The 20,030-nt window shown below is 57.0% G+C and overlaps 1 protein-coding gene, 1 long non-coding RNA gene and 2 other non-coding genes across 8 annotated transcripts; 3 read left to right on the plus strand and 1 right to left on the minus strand.

The window, feature by feature from the left end:
* Nucleotides 1-8: 8 nt before the first annotated feature.
* On the plus strand, nucleotides 9-4,500 carry LOC112298675 (uncharacterized). Its single transcript, XR_006654540.2, has 6 exons — nucleotides 9-135; nucleotides 667-730; nucleotides 1,208-1,306; nucleotides 2,639-2,752; nucleotides 2,871-2,941; nucleotides 4,161-4,500. It is a non-coding gene; the product is annotated as an uncharacterized lncRNA (long non-coding RNA).
* On the plus strand, nucleotides 1,047-1,125 carry LOC112298952 (small nucleolar RNA R38). Its single transcript, XR_002974187.1, has one exon. It is a non-coding gene; the product is annotated as a small nucleolar RNA R38 (small nucleolar RNA).
* LOC112298953 (small nucleolar RNA R38) lies at nucleotides 2,439-2,522 on the plus strand. Its single transcript, XR_002974188.2, has one exon. It is a non-coding gene; the product is annotated as a small nucleolar RNA R38 (small nucleolar RNA).
* A 1,181-nt stretch (nucleotides 4,501-5,681) lies between the features above and the next one.
* ST6GALNAC2 (ST6 N-acetylgalactosaminide alpha-2,6-sialyltransferase 2) lies at nucleotides 5,682-19,339 on the minus strand. Of its 5 annotated transcripts, none has more exons than XM_053930748.1 (9): nucleotides 19,093-19,339; nucleotides 15,867-15,927; nucleotides 12,988-13,162; nucleotides 12,194-12,359; nucleotides 11,757-11,872; nucleotides 10,285-10,408; nucleotides 8,544-8,735; nucleotides 7,319-7,418; nucleotides 5,682-6,464 (listed from the first exon to the last, which is right to left on the minus strand). In XM_053930748.1, the coding sequence occupies exons 1-9, from the start codon at nucleotides 19,215-19,217 to the stop codon at nucleotides 6,297-6,299; spliced, it is 1,227 nt and encodes a 408-aa protein (XP_053786723.1). In that variant the 5' UTR covers nucleotides 19,218-19,339; the 3' UTR covers nucleotides 5,682-6,296. The 5 variants fall into 5 exon arrangements, with proteins under 5 accessions (XP_053786723.1, XP_053786724.1, XP_045046077.2 ...); XM_053930749.1 differs by having other exon boundaries at nucleotides 10,285-10,360; nucleotides 19,093-19,338; XM_045190142.3 differs by having other exon boundaries at nucleotides 8,544-8,627; nucleotides 10,285-10,360; nucleotides 19,093-19,335.
* Between the last annotated feature and the right edge of the window lie 691 nt (nucleotides 19,340-20,030).

Consider the following 20,030-nt stretch of genomic DNA (forward strand, 5'->3'; position numbering starts at 1 on the left):
AGTTCCAGCGAGGCTGCAGGGAAGACTTGCGCACTGGCGAGGCTTGGTTCTCTCTCCGAGGCCGGCCGCGTGGTTGGGAGCCATGGTGCCTTCTATCCCCGTCCAGCGCGGCGAGCAACTTCAGGCCTTGGGCAGGTGGGAAAATGGGGTCTCCTTTGGGCGCTAGTACATTGGCTTCTTCTTTTACACAGGCGAAATGGTGACGATGAACCGATAACCCAGTTTATAGGGTGGTTGGGAGAAGTAGCCACAGTACTGGGCGAGAAAACGCTTTGCAAACGGCGCGAGCTTTTAGGATTGAAGGGAGGGATCTCAAGCCCACCTTTGGCGTCGCAGGGCCCCTCCTGGGGGAGAGAGATCCTCAGCACCTACACAACTCCCTACGCCGCACAGCCATCTGTGGGCTGACCTTGCAGCCCCAGCAGCCTTGAGGGTCTCCTGGTGCCGCCTCCCGAGGCGGGCTGATAGTGGCAGTTCTGAATTCACATCTCGAGAGTGTTAACGTCTCAATACTTGACTTTCTCCTGGAGTACCTTACTCCTACACTGCTTGGGAACGGCCCCAATCAGTTTTTATTTAGTTCCACATAGTAATCAGTGAGACTGTAGACTGAAAAGCCGCCTTTTTACAACGAACCTTACATGCTCATTTTTTCCTTCCTCACAGGCCTGTGCATATAGTACGTGGCATGTGCAGAGATAGAAGCAGACCTGCAGGTTGAAGCTTCAAAGTAATGAACGGGGCCCCAAGATGAGTAAGAATGGGCGGGTGGAGGCAGGATCTGGGTGGGCACCACCACCGAGAAAGCCGAGATGGTGTGCAGGCCTGTCACATACAGCGGCCTGATAACTTCGTTCTGAAGTTGAGTTCAATTCTGTGAACACGTGTTGGCATAAATGTGGAATCCGGAAATGAGGGTCTGCTAGTGTGATCTGGGGGCCACTAGGGGTCACTGTTTGAAACCAAAATGGATACCCCTGCATACAGGGTGAAAGGGAACCTTGGAAAATGAGTTTTGGTTGCCTGGGATTTAGAAACGTTACGGGTTGAGCTGAGGATGATTTAAAGTTATCCCTGTCTGAAAGGACATCTTTTTGTGAAGAGTCCTGACTTGCTGAGGCTCAGCTTTTTAAATCCTAGTCTTGAGAGTAAATACCAGATTGTTTCTGTTAGAGTGAAAAGTATGTTTTGCATGATTCTCTTTCAGGGTAAAGATGTTGGCTGTGAGCTTTGGGAAAAGTCACGTGAAAACTGTCATCCTAAAATGTTGAGTGGAAGGGTCCTCGTGGTGAGATTTCTGTAAATGGTAAGATTTTAGCTCCTTCACAGACTTGCGTTGCGTGTGACCTCTAGTCTGTGAGATTTTGGAGGTGTGTGGGTGCTTCGGGGCCATTCCTGCCCAGACCGGGGAAGTAGTAAGGAACTCTGTTTGCTGGGCTCCTTGCCAAGCAGTATTTCTTACAATTGCTGGATTAGATTAGACCAGCAGTCCTCAGCGGGGGGCAGAGGGTGTTACTGGGATCTAGTGGAGGCTGCTGAGCGTCCCGCCGTGCACACGCCAGCTCCCACGACAAAGTACTATGCATCGGAAATGCCAGGAGAGCTGAGGTTGGACCCTTTGTTAGACTAACAAGTGAGTGGACTCTCTGCATCCAGTAACCTTATCAGAGCCTTATTTTTAATGCCATTTTATTTATTTATTTATTTAATTTTTCTTACACTCACCTGAGGGCATGCTCATTGATCTTGGGGCGGGGGAGGAAGGAGAGAGAGCAGAGAAACATTGATTGGTTGCCTCTTGTATGCACCCCGGCCAGGAATCGAACCTGCAACCTTTCGGTTTATGAGACAATGCTCCAACCCACTGAGCCATACAGCTGGGGCGATCAGATCTATTTTTAGCTTGGCTTTTTATTGCAGCAAGATTATAGTACTGGCTATTTTTAAGTAGCTCTCAGGGTGGATCCATAATCCTTTATCTTAAAAAACTGGAAGCCACGTGCTTGTTCTGCAGGGTCATTTTGTACAGGGACACGTGAAAGGGAAACAACCTAGTGTGTCGTTGCCTCTCAGCATCAGGTGCCCTTGTGCGCTGGCCTTCGGCATGCTGCTGAAAGGCGGAGTCACACTGCACGGATGCTAGAGACACTGGAGTGTGTACCCGGCAGTCAGCCGTACCCCACGCGGTGCCCGGGAGACCCTGCTTTAAAAAGGGCGGGAACGGTCCGTGCGTCCGGGCTGGGGCGCTGGGTACATCTAGCACTAGATACGGTGAGTTTTTGCCCTTGAGGGAAAGTACACTCTAATAAGTAGACAAGGTAGAAATAGAATGAGAGTTCTCACGAGGGAAGCAAAGCAGAATTTGGTAAAAACAGAAACCAACCCAGTGGTCTGCGGGAGCTGCGGACGCGGCGCTGGGGGCTGAGGCTTGGTGGGAGCTGAGTCTGTGATGATGTGAAGTTATCCCTGTCTGAAGGCAAAGAAAGGCCTTCCGGTGTGGAATTTGGATGTCTGAGACTCAGTTTCCCGAGTTTGCTCCCAAACAGAAGATGTAGGCTTGATTTGAAAGTGAGTAACTTGAGAGATACCTGCACGTTATCTTGAGTAGATTTTTTCTTTTGTGATCTCTCCTTGCCAGGGACAGTCCCAGCCTTGGTTTCTGAGGCTGAAGCAGACCCTCCGGAAGAAGACACCAGCCAGCAGAGAGTAGCGCTGTGGCGGCTGCCCTGCACCTGGGATGGGGTTTTCCCATGTAGGCAACAAGACTCCCCTCAGGCTTGGGCGGGGTGTGTGTTTGGCCTCCCTGCCCTGGGCTGAGAGGGCTATGCTAAATGGAGAGGAGACTTTAATACTTTTGTTTTCTTCGTTAGATTTCTGCGGCAAGGCACAGGACTGAGCTGCTTTGCCTGAAGCGAGTGAAACAGTCCCTCTCCCATCGCCTGTAAGTTTTCTGTTTCCATCTTGCATGTCCCTAAGAAGCCCCACCATCCTGTGATGGTTAGTTATCCCCATCTGGAAACCGCGCTGAGGGAGAACCACCAGTTCCAAGGCTTTGGCCCTGTGCTCTTAAAAGAAGTTCAGGCTTCATGAGGGATCCAGGTGAATGGACTCCAAAGGGAGCTGGGAGCACCCCGCTGAGACCCCAGGCTAGTGCATCCCTCTGCAACTTGGAAACCAGTGGTGTGGATGCCCTGTTGATTGTCTCTGAGGGTACAGACTATGAGAGGAGGCAGAAATGGGCAAGTGGCCCGGGTTTAGTGTAGGCTCTTACTGTGGAATGAAAGAGTGCTTGTCACATATTTCAGAAGATGAGTGTGCCCTTTGAGACAGACGGGAGTGTAGAGTGGGCGCCGGCTGTGGCAGAGCGAGAATACTCAGGGCCTCTGGGAGGTTGCCTTTGCCCATGTGCTGACCTTCGGGAAGAAGGAGGGCAGCCCCTGGCACTAGCAGAGCGGTTTGGTTTCCACAGGCTTTGTTAGCCCCAGGGAGCTCTCCTGGGGTTGGTGGGGAGCTTGTCTGAATGGTATGACTGGCCTGGGGCTTCTTGGGCAGCAGAGGGCTGGGTTGCCTGGCATGTGGGCAAGAGAACAAGAAAGTGGTGAAGTGGCTCTGAACAGGGTGGGCATCTGGCTTTGTTCCTGTTTAAATGCCAGGCTCGAGGTGGGCACAGATTGCCACTTCGATCTGGGAGGTGTGTGGGCTCTTTACATTTAAGGTCACCTATTTGTTGGGTCACTGAGGAAGTTGTACTTGGGGTGAGATTTGATGAGCCTGAAAACTGGCCCCAGCAGCTTACAGTCCAACAAACTGAAAGGGCGTGTTAGCAGGTGGGGGAGTTTACAGAAGTGTAACATCCAGGGCGGGGTGAATATAGATGTCCCCAGAGGTTCGTGGTTGGTCTTTACTTAGGAACCACGGCCACGCCTTCCCTCCCCCCACAAGCAGTGTCAGGAAAACAACCTTCCTGGTCACCTGGGCGCCTCGCCAGCCCACATGGAACTCGTTGAATTGCACTTGCTGTGCCCTCAACACACGGATGCACATGGGGTACCACGAGTGCTTCTGGTCGCCTTTTCTCTGAATCAGCTGATGCACTGTTTAGCCTTTGGGTTGAGGCACCTCGTGGGCTGTTCCGTCAGGCGTTTCTCCTTTGCTTTTAGGTGCTCTTCTTTGGCGCTGGATGGGGTCAGCACAGCCTCTGGACCAAGAGTTCGTGCCTCCAAAGTGATCCCCCCAAAGGAGAAGCATTTCAGAGTTCTTTGGACTTCATCTTCAAAAGTAGCCAAATAGCCCTGGCTGGTACGGGTCAGTGGATTGAGTGCTGGCCTGCAAACCAAAGGGTTGCTGGTTCGATTCCCACTCAGGGCACATGCCTGGGTTGTGGGCCAGGTCCCCAGTAGGGGGCATATGAGTGGGAACCACACACTGATGTTTCTCTTCCTCTTTCTCCCTCCTCTTCTCTTTCAAAAGATAAATAAAATCTTAAAAAATAAAAAGAAAGCCACATTTGGGTGACGGTGAGTTTGTTCTGAAAAATCTTGGGCAGCTAGTGAAATTGAGGTCTGAGACCCTGAGGGACCGCAACCTGGGTGACCTGGGTCTTGCTCAGGCACTGCAGGGCTTCAGTGACGGCGGGGTGCGGGCAGGTGGCGAGGTTGCTCCCGTAAGGACAGGTGCTGAGCCTCGAGCTCGGTTCTTGGTGTGTTCCTGTTTAAGTCGGTGTGCCTTGGGCTTAAATTTTGAAGCACAAATAAATCATTTTTTAAATGACTAGCGTGGATTTCAGATCGAGACCCACATAAAAGCACTATTTTATACTGTGATTCAGCAGACATCTTTAGATAAGCGGAAGTTTCGCCGAATAAGAACTGGGCTGAACACGTGCACGAGGCACACTCAGGTGTTAGGGGTTTTTGTGTAAGTTTCCCACTGAGCTGGTGTTATGCTCCTTCGATGGGCTGCCACCGACAAATAGAACTAGCACTTCTCAAACCTGGACTGACAGGTCCCGATAACCACAGAGCGATGGAAGGGGAATGGTCAGGTATTGTGGACAAAAAGGGTCCGGGCAGCAGGAAGCTGTGGCTTCCTTTGGTAGCTGCTTGAGTGTTAAAGCCCAGGATGTCCGTTCTGTTCAGCACGTCTCCGAATTTCTCAAGTAGCAGCATTTTGATGCTAGTGGGTTCTGTCACTGCTGATAGGATCAGCCTCCTGTCCCGGGGGGGCAGGTCCTGGGCCCTGGAGAAGTGAACGGTGTGGATGGATCCCACCCCAGGGGAGGCTCCTGGCCAGCCCTGTGGAGACAACCGTGCCCCCAGCCCCCCTCCCGCCCTTGCAAAAGCTACTCCACATCAAGACAGTGACTCCCAGGGTTCAAGGGCTGTACGATGCTGGCTTGGCTTCCAGTAGAAGCCCGTGTAGTGTCTGAAGTGAAGCTGCCTGTCAATCAACTTCAAATCACTGCAGCCATGAGGTTTAGTACCTGATAATGAGGGTTCCTCACCTGGTGACAGGGTGGCACTGTACCAACTAAGGAAATGCCCCCAGGGGTGGGCAGCCTTCCCTGCTGTTGGCCCCAGCCAAACACCAGAACTCCCCCATGGTTCCTGAATTCTCAGAATGATCTCCCTGCTGTGCCCCTGCATGGCATACCACCTCCTCCAACACACAGAAAAATGAAATGGTTGTCCATCATTTATGCAATTGCCTAGTTTCCAATTACATTCTGCCTTTGGTGCTTCATCATGGGGCGGGTGTGAGTCAGCCAGGTCCTCGGGAAGGTCTTCACGTGTCCTTGAGTTGCCTTGTGGTTAGCTTGGGGTCCTGCGTGCTAGAGGGAGGGTTTGGGCTGGGGAGTGTGCGTTCATCTGTAATGTTTGGTCTCGGTCGAGTCCTCCACTTAAGTCGCTCAGGCCTGCCTGCTGGCCTTGAGGCTTGGCTCTGAGGTATGCCTGTCCCTTTCTGATGAGGGTGACGGTCACATCTTGGGAGTGTTGTCTTCAGTTTTAAGCAAATCCAGTGGAGTAGCCCATTTTCCCTTGCCCCAGGCTGGAGTGCCTGTCTCGGAGCCGGAGGGGAGTTTTCTTGGATGAGCCAAGGACAAGATGGGGCACTTCACAATGAACAGGCCTCGGTGACGGTCACGAATCCACCTCTAAGTGTCATCGGCAGGGGAGGAGTGGGTCTAGGGTTGGGGCCCCTCTCACGCTGAAAGGACAAGGTGGCAGGCACTTCGGCTTCTTTGAAGGGGACTTGGCCCCCAGCTCTGCTAGGACAGAGGGCTCGGTGACCCAGGGTCAGCGCTGGTACAGCCGAAGGATGCCAGCTGCATGCAGGTCCCTCCACAGGGCCGCTTCCAGGGACAGGTCGTGGTTTGCATAGAATATCAGTGGCTTCTTTACTCGTTCAAAGTAGTGGTCAGAAAATTTCCAGTAGTTGCTTGTGATGAATCCATAGGCACTAACCTGGACAGAGATTGCCGCTGAGTCAGCATTTACTGCGTGTGGACTCACATACAGTGACAGGAATTCAGGGAGGTACACCCCCCCCCATTCATCCACGTGAAGGGCAGGTGCACAACGGCTGTAGCTCATGAACATCCAGCCCTGTGTGCTCTTTGCACTTATTTTCTCACCCAGCTGTACAACCATTATGTCCATTTTACAGACAGAGGACCAGGCTCAGGTCACCAAATGTGCTCTGAGCGGCAGGCTGAGTTCGAACCCACATCCGGGACTCTAAAGACCTGGTCACCACAGAGCTCAAGACGGCGGCGGAGGCCAGCGTTGTGGAGTGGCTGGCTCTAGGGTGGGTCACTGCCTTTTTGGGAAACTGCTTCTCAACCTTGCCCTGTGGCAAGTGTGGGCAGCTTCCCATCGGGACCGTCTCTTATACTGACCAGGCATTGTGTGCGGAAGGCTAACCCTGCTGTCCCACCCCACTTCTAGAATGTCCTCATAAAAGGGTGTCCTTGCCCAGTTCTGATGAGAAGGTTGTGCTTTCGGAAGAGCCATTTGACAATGTGAGCCTTAAATATCATAGAGAGCGGCCTTCCTGGGTACCATGGAGTGAAGGAAGGAAGTGCTGGGGCAGGTGGCATCTGGAGGAAAGGCTGGTCCGGGGGCTGTCCTATAAAGGACCCCTGGATATTGGGCGCGGTTGTCCCTCCAGCAGCTGAGGGATCCTTTCTCCACAGGACGGAGGCCCAGGCAGGTCTGGGGGGGGGGGGACAGGCCTGTAGGGATCTCAGGAATCAAATCCAATTCCATTCACACCTGTCCTCTGCTGTTTTGGATCCCTGAGAGAGAAGCCCTCTTACCTGGTCACAGGTGTGTAAAGCTGTCAACAGCATAAGGGCCCCAGTACTAGGCATATATAGGTCTCCAAAATTTGTGTTCATCAGCCTAGATTTCAAAAACCTGGAAGCAAAAAGGCATTAGCGCTCATTGAGGTCTCGCAACTAGTTCGATGGTCAGGCCGTTACGCTTTACAGTGACCAGTTCAAAAAGGTTGCAAAGTCTCTGGCCCTTCTGCCCCAATCAAATCCTTAACTTGGGGGAAAAACCAAATGAGCTCTGACATGAAACAGTCTTCAGTTGAGAGCCGTCCAGGAGAACCAGAGGGAGGATCCTGCCTTCTCTGCCTCTCTCGCAGCCCGAATCCAGCCTGACTCTGCTGAAGCTGCTCGCGCTCAGCCCTGGGCTAGTGAGTGCCTTGTGGTCACTTGAGACCCAAGTTTCTCTCTGTCTGCAGACTTGGCCAAACAGGAACCAGGTATGAGGGGCAGGGCTCACAGGTCCCGTGGCTGGAGCCACTGGGGAGGGGTGCCTGTGTGCACACACACGGGGAGTCCAGAAGTGAGGCCGCAGTGTGGTGGCCACGGGCCCTGGCTTCAGTCCTGGACTCGTGTCCAAGCTTCTTGGGCAAACCTGGCCTCAGCCTGTGTCTTCCTTTGTTGTCTGGGGCTCCCCTTCTCCCCAGGGCCACCTGCACCCTTCACCTGCTCTTGGGATGCTGGCCTCTGGGCTGCAGCAGGGTTTCCCTGCCGACCTGGCACTGTGGGCATTTGAAAGGGTCAGGTCATGCAGGACCCTCTGCCCTGCCCTGGAGAACCACTGGCTGGAGGGACAGGGAAGTGGGGTCAGACTCTGTTCTCCCCGCTCCTCCTGCACATCAGCCCCCTCGCCCACTGAGGTGGGCCGGCTGTGTTTGGGCCTAAAGATGAGGGCAAGTCTGCTTCCAGCTCCGTTACTGCCCTGTACCTTGTGCCACCTCCACGCCTGGCTGGCGGGGGCCTTTGTAAACGTCCCTGGTGAATAAATCCCCACTCTCCCGAGGGCCCTGTCTCTTTTGCAGGGCCACCTCCACGGAGATACTCAGGTAGTAAACAGGCGGATAACAAGGGCCTGGAGCCCTGCCTGGCACGCAGCCCGGGTCCTGGGTGCAGTGCGTGGGCACGGAGAGACTATCTGCAGTGCTGGGGGCTCGGGGCTGTGCTTCCCGGGACACCCCCCCCCCCCACCGCCCCAACCCCGACCGCCTACCTCTCGGTCAGGTAGCTGATGAAGTCTGGATGGAGTAGCTTGAATTTACGGGCAGAGGCTTCCGGTCCAAAATAGGTCTGCGGCCTATTTGGAGAAGAAGTGCACAGAGCGGGGGTCGTAGTGGCCGTGGGGGGACGAGGCGAAGGAGAAGCCGCTGGGCCGGCGGCGGGGCACGTTGCGGTAGACGCGCGGCTGCGAGTAGTAGCGCGAGAAGGGCGTGTAGAAGGTGGCCGGTAGCACGGTGGGCACCACGGGAGGCTTGCCGCCCACCAGCACCTCGGTGGGCGGCGTGTAGGTGAGCGAGGAGGGCGGAGCGAGCAGGGCGGGCGGGGTCTTGTAGGAGCAGTTGAGCGGCGGGAGGGGGGGCGGGGGCGGCAGGAGGGGGAAGTAGAGGGACTCGGGGGGCGCCGGGCGCTCGCGCTCGCGATCGTAGGCCGTCCACAGGGGCAGTGGCGCTGTGGGGGGCTGGAAGAAGGGGGGCTCCTTCATGAAGCGGGGCACATAGGGGGTGATGTAGGCTGGGATGCCCGGGATGCACCCGATGTAGGAGGACGAGGTGGCGGGGCTCTGGGAGGGGGACTTGGTGACCGGCGTGGCCGGCGACTGGGGAGAGTTTCGAGAGACGGATTTCAAGCCGGATTGGGAGGGAGATTTGGAGGCGGGCGGCGTGGGGTTTTGGGCAGGCCCTCGAGGCACCTGTTGGACGTGAGGGCTGGGGGACAGGGAGGAAGCCCGGGAGGAGGGCTGTGAGGTGGTGGGGGTGGGAGGGTGAGAGGGGGGGCGGGAGGTGGACCCCCGACTGGGGGGTGGGGAAGGGGCGGAGCCACCCGAGTTGGACTGGGGCTGCTGGTTGGCAGGGCTGCTGTTGTGGTTGGTTCGGGACTGGGAGGGGGACTGGGTAGGGGACGGATTAGGGGTCTGGGAAGGGGAGCTCATTGGTGTCGGCAGGCTTTTCTGCACCGGATGTCTCTAAGCCAGCCCCCTCAAGAGCCCAGCCCTGGGCCATGTCACAAAGCCCACCCTCATAACCATCTGCCGCATTGGGAACAATTGTTGGGTGATCACAGGTGGGGTGGGGCACAGGGCTGGGCTGTGGGTGCGGGCCTGGCCTTTGAGGGGTTAACCCCCAAGGACCCTCTGAGAGGCTGTTCTTACAAGAGACTGGCAGGGAGCAGTGAGAGAGGAGGGCTGGTCATTGTGTGGTCAGGGGTGGTGGAGATTTCTAAGGGCCTGACTCAGGGACACCAAATTGTCTCAGCACCACTGGGAGAACTATGGGCTGAGGGCCAGGACGTGGTGCAAGAGAGCTGGACACAGGCCTGCTGCCCGGGAAGGTGGGGACCAAGACAGAGTGCCCTTTGTTCTCTCCACACAGGATGCTGGGCCCACATTGCCTGCTCTCCAATTTCATGCGCGTGGTCTGGGGTGGGCACTCGCCAGGGGAGTGGCATGGACACAGGACAGCAGACCCAGCTGGGGACAGGCTGGGTTGGTCCTGGGGACAGCAGCATGAAGCTGAGGAGCCAGGCATGCCTGCTCCATTCAGAAAAGTGGCCCCTCGAGCCCCCTGCCGAACTGATCAGGAGGGTTCCTGGGGCTTCCTGGAGGCGGCAGCAGGGAGTACCCTCCCCCAAAGCTCCTGGGCACTGGGAGATTTTCTTGCTGCCCTCACCCACCTTTCCCACCTGACAAGGGGTCTCAGGAGCAAGGGGAGGTGCCCCGCCCCTGCTTGGCTGCTCACCTGTCCCCTCCATCAGGGCCCTTGTGGACAGGCTCACCCAGAACAGCTGCCCTCAGCATCATGTAGTCTCGGAGGTCTGAGGGGATGAAGATATAGCGCAGGTCCTGCTGGGGCAACAGAGACCCTGAGCCCCAGGGGGAACAGGATCACATCCGTCTCCAGCTTGGCAGGGACAACCTCCACCCAGTCCAGCCATCCTCCTGACGGGAGAATTTCCCGCCCATGCCTGTAATTGCCATTCTCAGGTACAGCGGTGGCTTCAGGACCTGCTCGAAAATTCTTTGGTGTTCTTCCCCTCCGGAGGGGAAGCTTACCCACCATGCCCTTGAGTACGGGCCAGACTAGGACTAATAGTTTTTCTAAGGAACAGGAAAGCCAATGACAGGGTGTGACTTCACCTCCTTGCTCCCTGGGATCGATCACTCTGGGTGAAGTCAGCTGCCATGGCCTGAGGGCACTAGTGGCCCCTAGAGGGGCCCATGTGACGAGGGCCTTCCCACAACCGCGAGCCAAAACCACTCTGCTAAGCTGCTTCCAAATTCCTGACACATCGAAACTGTAAGATGGTGAAGTGACCAAGTTTGGAGGTGTTTCGCAACATAGCTCATACAGACGCTGTGGCTGCACCAGAAATAAAGCTGCTCCGTCCGGAGCCAAGAGAGGTTCTTCTGCAAGGCCTGGGTGCCCAGGCTCTCTGGCTAGGACACTCCTTCATTCCCTTTTCAGAGGAGGAAGCTTCTAGAAACCCAGCCCTGTTGAGCATCATGCAACCCCTTATCAGAGGATTTCCCTGACCCTGCACGCAGCACCCAGACCTCCTTAAGGGGAAGCTCCTGATAGCGACTGGGTGTGGCTGAAGGAGGCTGGAGGCGGCCTTGATTCCCAGCAGGCTCCTCAGTCTCTGGGCCTCGGCCTCCTGCACAGGCTGCTGGGAGAGGTTGGGAGGCACACACCACTATTCTGGTGGGCCGTGTGGGAGACTAGAAAGAACCCCAGGTCTTCCGCCTGAGGGACCCAGCTTTTATTGATTATAGCTGGGTGGTGGCCTCGGATACACTGCCATCTGGAAATGGGCAGCTCTGGGAAAACGGGGCAATGCTGGGAACAGGCAGAGCCCTCAGCAAATGCCCTTCCCTTGTGTGCAGCTCCCGCGTCGTGGTGTAAATGTGAACCCCGGCCCTACTGCTGCTTTGCAGGGAATGGAGTATGGAGCCCTGGCCTCCGTGCCAGTACAGCGGAGCTGACCTGGCACCTGGAGATCGCCCGGCACCCCATAAGCTCTCAGTAAACATTAGCCATTCACACTCCCATGCCGAGTGGTGCGGGGCTGCCTGAAACAGTGGGGCATCCCTGCCCAGACCCCGCTCCTCAAAGGCCCACCCCTGCACCCACTGGACCAGGGCTTGGGAGCCCTGTGGCTCCCCACACGGGGGTGCTCCGGGACCAGTGTGGGTGCCCATCAGAGGCCTCACCTGTCCTTGCGGCACAGAGGTGAAGCCCAGCTTCTTGTAGGAGATGAGCGAGTTCTTCATTGTGTTCACGGTGAAGCCGTAGAAGGAGGTCTTTGTGCCCACATCCTCCTCGAAGCCTTTGATCACAGCACCATTGAGCCTGGCCCAGACGGAGGCTGGTCAGCCTCCGGGAGGTCACACCGCGCTGTGCGTGCACTTCCATCCCCCGGGACTGCTCCGGCGTGCCTTCCCATGCCTCTGTGGACTGCTCCCTCCACCCACAGCCGCATCAGCACCCACTCCTCCAGACCTCAGGGGGCCGGCTGTGAAATGGGCACATCTGGAGCCCTGCTGTCCCCCCCTCCTAGGTCCCCGTGGCATGCATGTTTGCGCGTGCCTTCTTCCATGACTGTCAGCCCATTCTAACTGCGGAGCTGCCTGGCCCCTGCCCCGCGTACCTGAACACGTAGTCATGGGCATCGATGTTCAGACCCTGGCGGGAACCGTTCAGAATGCCTCCGTTACCCACCACGGCACACCGGATGCAGTCCTGGTGCAGCTTCCCAGAACCAAACAGCTGGGTGCTCTCGGAGCCGTTCAGAAGGCTCAGGGTGGAGACAATGTCTGTGGGTGCAGGGCAAGTGGGCGTTATGCAGAGGCTGCTGGGGGTCATTGGGGACCTTCCCAAGACCTTCCGGTGCCCACCTCGCCTGAGGCTTGACCCCAGCCCCTCCCAAGAGGCACAGGGGGTGGGAGGGGAATGCAGTGTCAGTGGGGCCATGAGAACCGAAAGGGGGACGGGGTTTGGCTGTGCCTTCAGGGACTCAAGGACTTGAATAACTGGTCCTCTGGAGACTATTCCAAAAGGAAATAACCGGAGCCATGGGGGGGAAGGGGTAAAGTTAACAGGGAGGGGGGTCGGGGTGGTTCCCACAGCAGCGAAGTTCAGAGGGCAGCCTGGGGTGCTGCAGCCCCTGTCTTCGGCCACCTTTGGACACTAGCACCTTAGTCTTTGATGGTAGGGAGGCCCCAGGAGGGTGAGAGCTCTGGGGAAGGAGGGCAGCCAAGCCCTCTTGCTGACCCCGTGGCGCTGTGGGGGCAGGAAAGTAAGGCAGGAGACGCACAGCTTGGGGGTCTTCCTGGGAGGAATGGAACACAGGGTTCCGACACCATGGCACTGTGAGGGTCAAAAGCAGGAGGAAAGGACAGGCTGAGGCTGAGGGCTGACCGAGAGGCCGTGGCTGTGCGTTACCTTGGCGGGAGAGTCCCTGCCAGCCATAGGGGGCTTTGCGCTGGCTCAGGCTGTCCCACAGCGCCCAGGTGTAGAGGCCCCCGGAGAGCAGCACTGGCTTGGAGAAGTCAAACAGGTCCCGGAAGCGTGGGTGCTGCTGAGCGGCCAGAGCCAGAGGGTGTCCGCACGGCCGGCCCTGTGGGTGAGCGGAGGAGAGGGGCTGAGCCTCCCAGGGGCTGCTCGGCCTTGCGGTAGGGCTGGGAGGGAAGAGCTTCCCTTCTCCCTCCAGACTTGGGGAGCAGAGGGCTTTCTGGGCCTTCTCCTGGGCACCACACCTCTGCAGCCTGAGGGCCCTAGTCCTGCACCTCACTTTTAGGGAAACCTGGGGGCATTTTCCCACAGATGGGTGAGGCCAGCCTGCCCTTCAGTGGAGGCGGTCCAGCTGGGGCTCTGGAATCGGCGGGCCTGCATCCGACTGCTTGCTCTGGAGGTCCTGGCTGTGGGGTTCGTGGGGACAGGGCTGCCAGGAGAGAGTGACCGTCTTTCTTCTAGGCGGTGCCTAGACTGGGTTCAGTGGTGTCTTCCCAAAATTCACGTCCGCCCAGCACCTGGGAACGTGACCTTGGAAGGGCCTTGCAGGTGTGAGTGGTTAAGATGAGGGCATACTGTGTTCAGGTTGGCCCTAAGTTCAGTGTCCTCCTGAGGAGGCCACATGATGGCAGAGGCAGAGGCTGGGTGCGCAGCCACGAGCCAAGGACTGCCTGCAGCACCGGAAGGTGGCAGAGCCCAGGGAGGTCCCCCAGGCCACCCTGCCTGCGCCTTGATTTCAGACCTGTGGCCTACGGAACTGTGCGAGAACAAATGTTCCTTTTTTTAAGGCCCCCCCCCCCCCCAGTGGTTAGCGATTTGTTTCAGCAGCCCTAGGAAACTACCTGCAGAGCCTCTTGGGGCGCAGGGACCTTGAAGGAGGGCGTGTGCTGAACAAGCCCCGGCCCCGCCCCCTGCGGCTGCCACAGGCCTCGGCCTGGGCGGGGCCACTCTTATCACTGCAGGGGCTCTTGGTGAAGGCCCAGGTTTGACAATGCAGGACAATGCAGGACAATGCAGGAAAGAGCTGTGTGTAGTCGTGTCTGCTATTGTGTGACAGAGCAGCAGAACTGTGCAATCAAAGCCACAGGGCACAACGCTCAAAGACTGGGTCAGTGACGCAAGAAACACGGGGGAACCGAAGGAGGATGGAAGCGCACTTCTACCCATTCAGTGGTTGGATACACAGGCACTACTACTAAGGATGGCAAGTGACCTTGGAAAAGACGTGCCCTGCACCGTGGAAGTGACTGGGAAGCGGTGGAAAGGGGGTTCTAACACGCGATGGAGCAGGTGGAGTGCGCGCATGTGCACGTGTGCGTGCCTGTGCGCATTTTGCGTTTTCCTGCGCGGCTCCCTTCGGCGGGGTGTGGTTTTTGGCTGTATGCAACCCAGTGTTCTCACTGACAAGTGGCTCAGCAGCAAACACGAAATTTGTGTGATTCTCCCACTGTTTCCTAAGATATCAGCCTTGTTGGGACTGATGCTGCAACTTCGAAAACGGTTGGAACTTGGAAAATTCGTGCTTTCAAAGCAAGCGCTGGAGCAGGGCTGGCCGTTGTAGTTTCAGGGCCACTCGGTATCATCACGACGTTTTCCAGGGCCTTCTCTAGGAGGTGCCAGGGGAAGAATGTCCAGGTCTCCCTATTCAGAAAGGTTGCTTCCCTTGGGCATGTGGCTGGCTTTTATCTCACGGGCCTGGTGGTGAAGTTTCCTGCTTCACTGTGGCCACCAGGAAGCTCAGAGACAGATATAGGGCCTGCCTTACGCCTTGTGGCACACTTTTCACACACTTGTCTGACATCTTGTTTTCCTTCACCCATTTATTTTATTCTACTTTATGTTTTTGCCTCGTGAAATGTATCTAAAAGCTACCTCAAATCTTCCTTTTAGACCAGTGGGGGTCTGTCATGGAGCATCGAGCAGCACCGGAGGGGAAAGGAGTTGAGGCGCGAGAAGATGACCTGGGCGAGCACGCGTGTGACGCCAGCGGCCTCTCTTCCGCCTGCCGCCCAAGGGTCCTCCTGGCCTGTGGTGCTCAGTGGTTCAGAGCCCGGCGCTGGGGTCAGACCAGAGGCTCAAACCCCAGCACTGCCTCTCTTCCCTGAGTGACCCTGAGCGGGGTACCCAGCCCCTCTGCGCTGCGGCAGCCCACAGTCCCCGCCAACTGCTAGTTACGGGGCAGGGCCTGGAAGGTTCTTAACCCCTCAGGGCAAACCTGGGTCATCTTACCAGGGTTTAGTGTTTACTCTATGGCCAGCAGCTTAAATGTGACTCTCATAGTAAAATGACATTTGGAAGAGCAGAATGTCAAATTCACGGGTCTTTTAAAGGGGCCGTGGCTGGTGTGTCTCAGTGAATTGAGTGCCGGACTGTGAACTAAAAGGTTGCTGGTTTGATTCCCAGTCAGGGCACGTGCCTGGACTGCGGGCCGGTCCCCAGCTGGGGTGCTGGAGAGGCAACCACACATTGATGTTTCTCTCCCTCTCTTTTTCCCTCCCTTCCCTTCTGTCTAAAAATAAATAAATAAAATCTAATACATATATGTAAATCACAGGACCTCCAAGGAATGTTCAGCTGGCTACACCCCAGGGACCCTACTGGTTCCCCCTCCTCCACTGGGGTGCAGGGAGCCCTAGCGGCCAGGGCTGAGGAGCCCTGCTGTTTGCTTCACTCTGGGGGGGGGGGGCGGGGGAGGCTTCCGAAGAGCCCAGCAATCTCATGAGAACGTTCTCCTGAGTTTGCTCTGCTCCTTCCCCTCCTCCCTGCTAACTTGGGGATGCTCCAAAGTGCTGAGTGGCCAATCACCGTACCTTTCTTGTCCCCGAATTCGCAGCCTTGGGTCCAGAGAACGCCCGAGGTGCCGTGGTGCTCCTGGGGGAGAAGGCACAGGTCAGGCAGGGGTCGGACCGCCCTGCGGAGGGTTAGCTTCCGCCGGACCCGTCCGCTCCTTTGATCCGCCCGTTTCTAGGCTCTGATTCTTGCCCATGTCTGTCTTTCTTGGGCGCACAAAATACTGCCACATAATTATGTTCTGACAAGCTGTATAAACCTAGAAATCAAGAGACCCTTTGGCAAGCGGCAGAAATGTGGAGTTTATAGGAACAGTGGTTAAAAGATGAAAATATAAAATAGGGAAGCTTGCCAGCTCCTTGTGAGCATACAAGGGGTTTCCCTGCCAAGGCCGCCAAGCAGGCACTGTGGCCGGCTCAGATGACTTGGGCCCCTTCACCCAGGGCTGGGCTGGCCTGGGCTGGCTCCTGCCCTGAGGGTCCTGGGAAAGGGCCTGGGTCTGAGGTCTGACTCCCTGGGTTTGGATCCCGTGACCTCAGGAAGTTACTGAACTTCTCAGGACCCGAGTCCCTGCATCCGGATAGCAGGGAAAGTCACATTACGTGTCATCCAGTGGTGAGATTCAGAGGATCTCTGTTATTTCCTATAAAAAGCGTCCTCTGACTAAACGTTTGCTACGGCTACCTAAAGAAGGAAAGGACTTCTTGGAGATAGCCTCTAGGACTGTGTCCCTTCTGCCGGGAGGTAAGGGGCTAATGTTACTGCCCCACCCCTACCTCCCAGGTGCGCCCCCTCCGCCCCTCTGGCAAGTGAAAGGAAGGAAGAGGGGCCCTCGCCCACCGCAAAGGAATCAGGTTTCTCCCAGACTCCTGTCCTCTCCCCAGCAGCCACAAGGGAGAAGAAGGTGGGGAGGTTAGGGAAGGGCAGTTTGCACGGGAAACAAAGGCCTTTGTTGTTTGCTCCTCGGAGATGAGTCAGGAGTCCCTTCAGGTTTCTGTCAGCAGAGAGAGCAGGGGCGATCCTTTCCCCTCGGACTGGCCGGTGTCCACCCACAGAATCCTGTAGACCCTGTCCTTGAGCACACAGAGCCCCTCTGAGGAGGGGCTCAGAAACACCGCTCAGCCTGGAAACCCCCCTGTGAGTCCTCGAAAAACACCCAGGCCCAGGCCCCACCCCAGGATTCTGATCTGATTAGCCTGGGCTTCTCTCAGGTGATGCCAACCTGCGGCCAAACAGGAACCTGACAAGGACCTGCTCAGCAGGGCCGGATGCAGACCGGAGGGATAGAGTCGCCAGGGAGGTGATGGGGGCCCCCCATTCAGTTTTGCTACCCTGAACTCCCCCCGTTTCAGGGAAGCCAGCTCACCTATAGGGTATCCTCAGTCCTCAGGGACTCCTCCCAGAGCGTCCAGACACGTGTCTGGAGAGGCAGAAGGAGTGAGGGCAGAGCCAGCTCACCTAAGCCCCTCTGGGAAGTTCCCCCAGCCCAGGACAAATCAGGAAGGACAATGCCGTGCGTTTTTCGTAAAATGAAATTTACTCAACTTAGATCAAATTCTTAGGAATCTTGGCTCTAAAATACCCTTTCTTTTACAAAATAACGTTGACAGTAGTTAGTGACTGGCACCCTGTATCTGTCTCTACCCTTCTTCTACCAAAAAACACAACACTTATTTTTTTACAAGTCCAGAAATCCCCTTGTCTGGGTACTACTGATCCAGATCCTTCTGTGAGTAAAAATCTGCAATTAGAGACCCCGTGTCTTGGGCCAGAGACCTGGCCCCAGTGCGCTTGTCCCCTGGCCCCTCTAGGTGGCCAGGCAAGCCCATTTCCAGTCCCAGGTTGGGGAGGTCCCACAACCTGCTCTCCCTTCCCAGAATGCCAGCTCCCCCTTTGCTCCCCACCCCCAACAGGCCAAGTCCTGACCTGCTTCCTGGGATTTAGCGGTAGATCAAAAGTCAGGGAAACACCAAGGAAATGGATAGGTTCTTGGGCTCTACTAGACTTTTTTAAAAAATAAAGATCTAAAAAAGCTTTGTTGAGGTATAATGGATGTTCAACAAACCATATACTTAAAGTTGTATTCGATACTTTCAAAGGATGTTTAACTGTGTGTTAAAACATTGTTACATAGAATTGACAAGGATCCCTTTTCTTAATACACTCATTCCTTCCCAGCCCTTCTCCTTCTGAGTACAGGGAGATTCCATAGCTTCAGGTTATCACCTGCTAGACAGAGTACCCTTTATTCTAAAGGGATAGGACTCAATCGCTTGCAAGATTATATGTTTTGCAATTTTGGGTGCCCTTTGACCTTGTTCCCTGAGAGCAGACACTCATTTTGCTCTCATTCCCTTATACCTAGAGCAAGGTTTAATGAGGAAGGGACGGGTGGGAAGGCCTGGGCCCAGAGGCACTGTGCATGCCCTTGCAGCCTCCCAGATCCAGACTGTGGGCCCGTCTCTGTCCACCTTCCCCAGGTAAAGCTAAATCCTCGGGAGGCTTCTTCAGTAAGGGAACCACCACCGACCAAAGGCAGACTCTCAGGTTTCTCCTTGTGGGGCATGCAGGAGAGGAAGGTGCCCAGGGTGAGTGGGAGGGAGCGGAGCGCAGAGCAGACTGGGCGGGGAACACTTGTTTGGAGCTCTGAATCCACCCCTGTTCCCGGGGCGGCCGCCTCTTTATCGGTCGGCGCCCAGACAGTGCTTATCAAATAAACAGAGCAAACAGCTCCGGGGAGAGGGAGCCGGGCGCGGTAGGGCAGGGACGGGAGCGAGTGGGAAAAGGCAACCTGTTGCAGCCGAGCTGGGGATCCCGGCAAAGTTGGAACTGGGAGACTTGGGTCCCTGCCCCAAAAGTAGAGTATGAAAAGGCGGCGTTATCAAGGGAGAGTTCCCCACAAAAACAGGGCTGGTTTTTTTTATCAGACTCAGAGGAGTCAGCCAAATCTGGACTACACGAAGTGTTTCTAATCAGGGCCCGAGGGAATTAACCCACAAGGCTGTCTCCAGCGGCTCCTCCCTCCTGCGTGCGCAAGGGGCGAGGTTCTTCCCCGGCTGGACCAGCCGAGGCTGGAGCATCCAGGGCAGCGAGAGTTTAGTGCCGGAGTGGAGGTTCAAAGGGCAGAGGGCCGCAGCCAGAGTCTCCCCAAAGAGTCCGGCACGGAAGGCAGCCCGAGGGCCCTGGGCTGGGCGCTCTGCCCATCTCCTGGGCCCTCCCGATTAGGTCTCTTGAGGCAGCCCCTACCTGGCTCTGGACCGGGGCCCCGGGTGCGGCTCCCCCTCCGAGGAGAACAGAGCGAAGAGGATCCCCGAGCAGGAGGCCACGAGCAGGAGAAGCAGCCAGAAGAGCGGGTCTCGCGGGAGCCCCATGCAGCCCTGCCGGCGGGCGCCCTGTCTCCCACGGTCCTGGGGCGCAGGGGACAGGCCCAGGGGAGCGGGACGGCCTCCTGGAAGCGGCTGATCTGCCCAGTCGGGCCCGCCCAGTCCTGCCCCAGCCCAGTCCTGCCCTCCCCTACCCACACACCCCACCCCTCTGGTGTTTCCCCGCCCGGCTGCAGCCGGGCAGCGGAAGCCACAACACCATCGGGTGCACTGGGCGCAGCAGTGTCGCCTGCAGCCTCGGAGCTGCCTGCGCCCGTCGGGCGCTGCCATCTGCCTGGGGACACTGGCGTAGCCCGCACCCTCCATGGAGCTCCCGCCCGTGTCCAGCCCCGGAAAGTCCAGGAAAGGCACGTGCTGTCCGGCGGCCCGTGAGGGCTGGGGGGGGGGGCGCCGATGACACCTGCCTTGAAGGCAGAGCATTGTGTCCTCCGAGGCCCCGCCCAAGGCTCCCAGACGCTTGAGACTGGTGGGGCGGCCCAAGACTTGTCGGGGCGGCACCTCGGGGCCCTTTCAGAATTCGGGTGTCATGAGAGACTGGTTCACCACGACAGCTGAGGAGCGGGGGTGGGGGGGGATGGAGCAGCCCTGAGGCTCAACGGGGGCGGGGTGGGGAGGGCTGCGGGAGGGCGCCTGCACAATGGCATGGGTGGGAGAACTGAGACTGTGCTCCCACTCACTGGTCACTGCCCAGGGCAGCCAGGGCCCCCAACACATTGCATTCTGTTTGCCAAACAAGGGCAACCTGGAGACTGCGCAGCGGAGAGACCATCTGAGAGGTCTAGCAGGGGCTCCCGTGTTGCT

The sequence above is a fragment of the Desmodus rotundus genome, chromosome 9 (assembly GCF_022682495.2).
Source record: "Desmodus rotundus isolate HL8 chromosome 9, HLdesRot8A.1, whole genome shotgun sequence".
NCBI lineage: Eukaryota > Metazoa > Chordata > Mammalia > Chiroptera > Phyllostomidae > Desmodus > Desmodus rotundus.

Excerpts from the sequence above, each read along its gene's own strand:
- ST6GALNAC2 (XM_053930747.1), bottom strand. The coding sequence starts at position 19,217 with ATGGGGCTCCCGCGAGACCCGCTCTTCTGGCTGCTTCTCCTGCTCGTG. Across the intron at positions 12,360-12,987 it reads GCAGGGACTCTCCCGCCAAG|ACATTGTCTCCACCCTGAGC; the intron begins GTAACGCACAGC and ends CTGCACCCACAG. Across the intron at positions 8,736-10,284 it reads GGCCCTGATGGAGGGGACAG|CCGCGCGTCTACCGCAACGT; the intron begins GTGAGCAGCCAA and ends TACTACTCGCAG.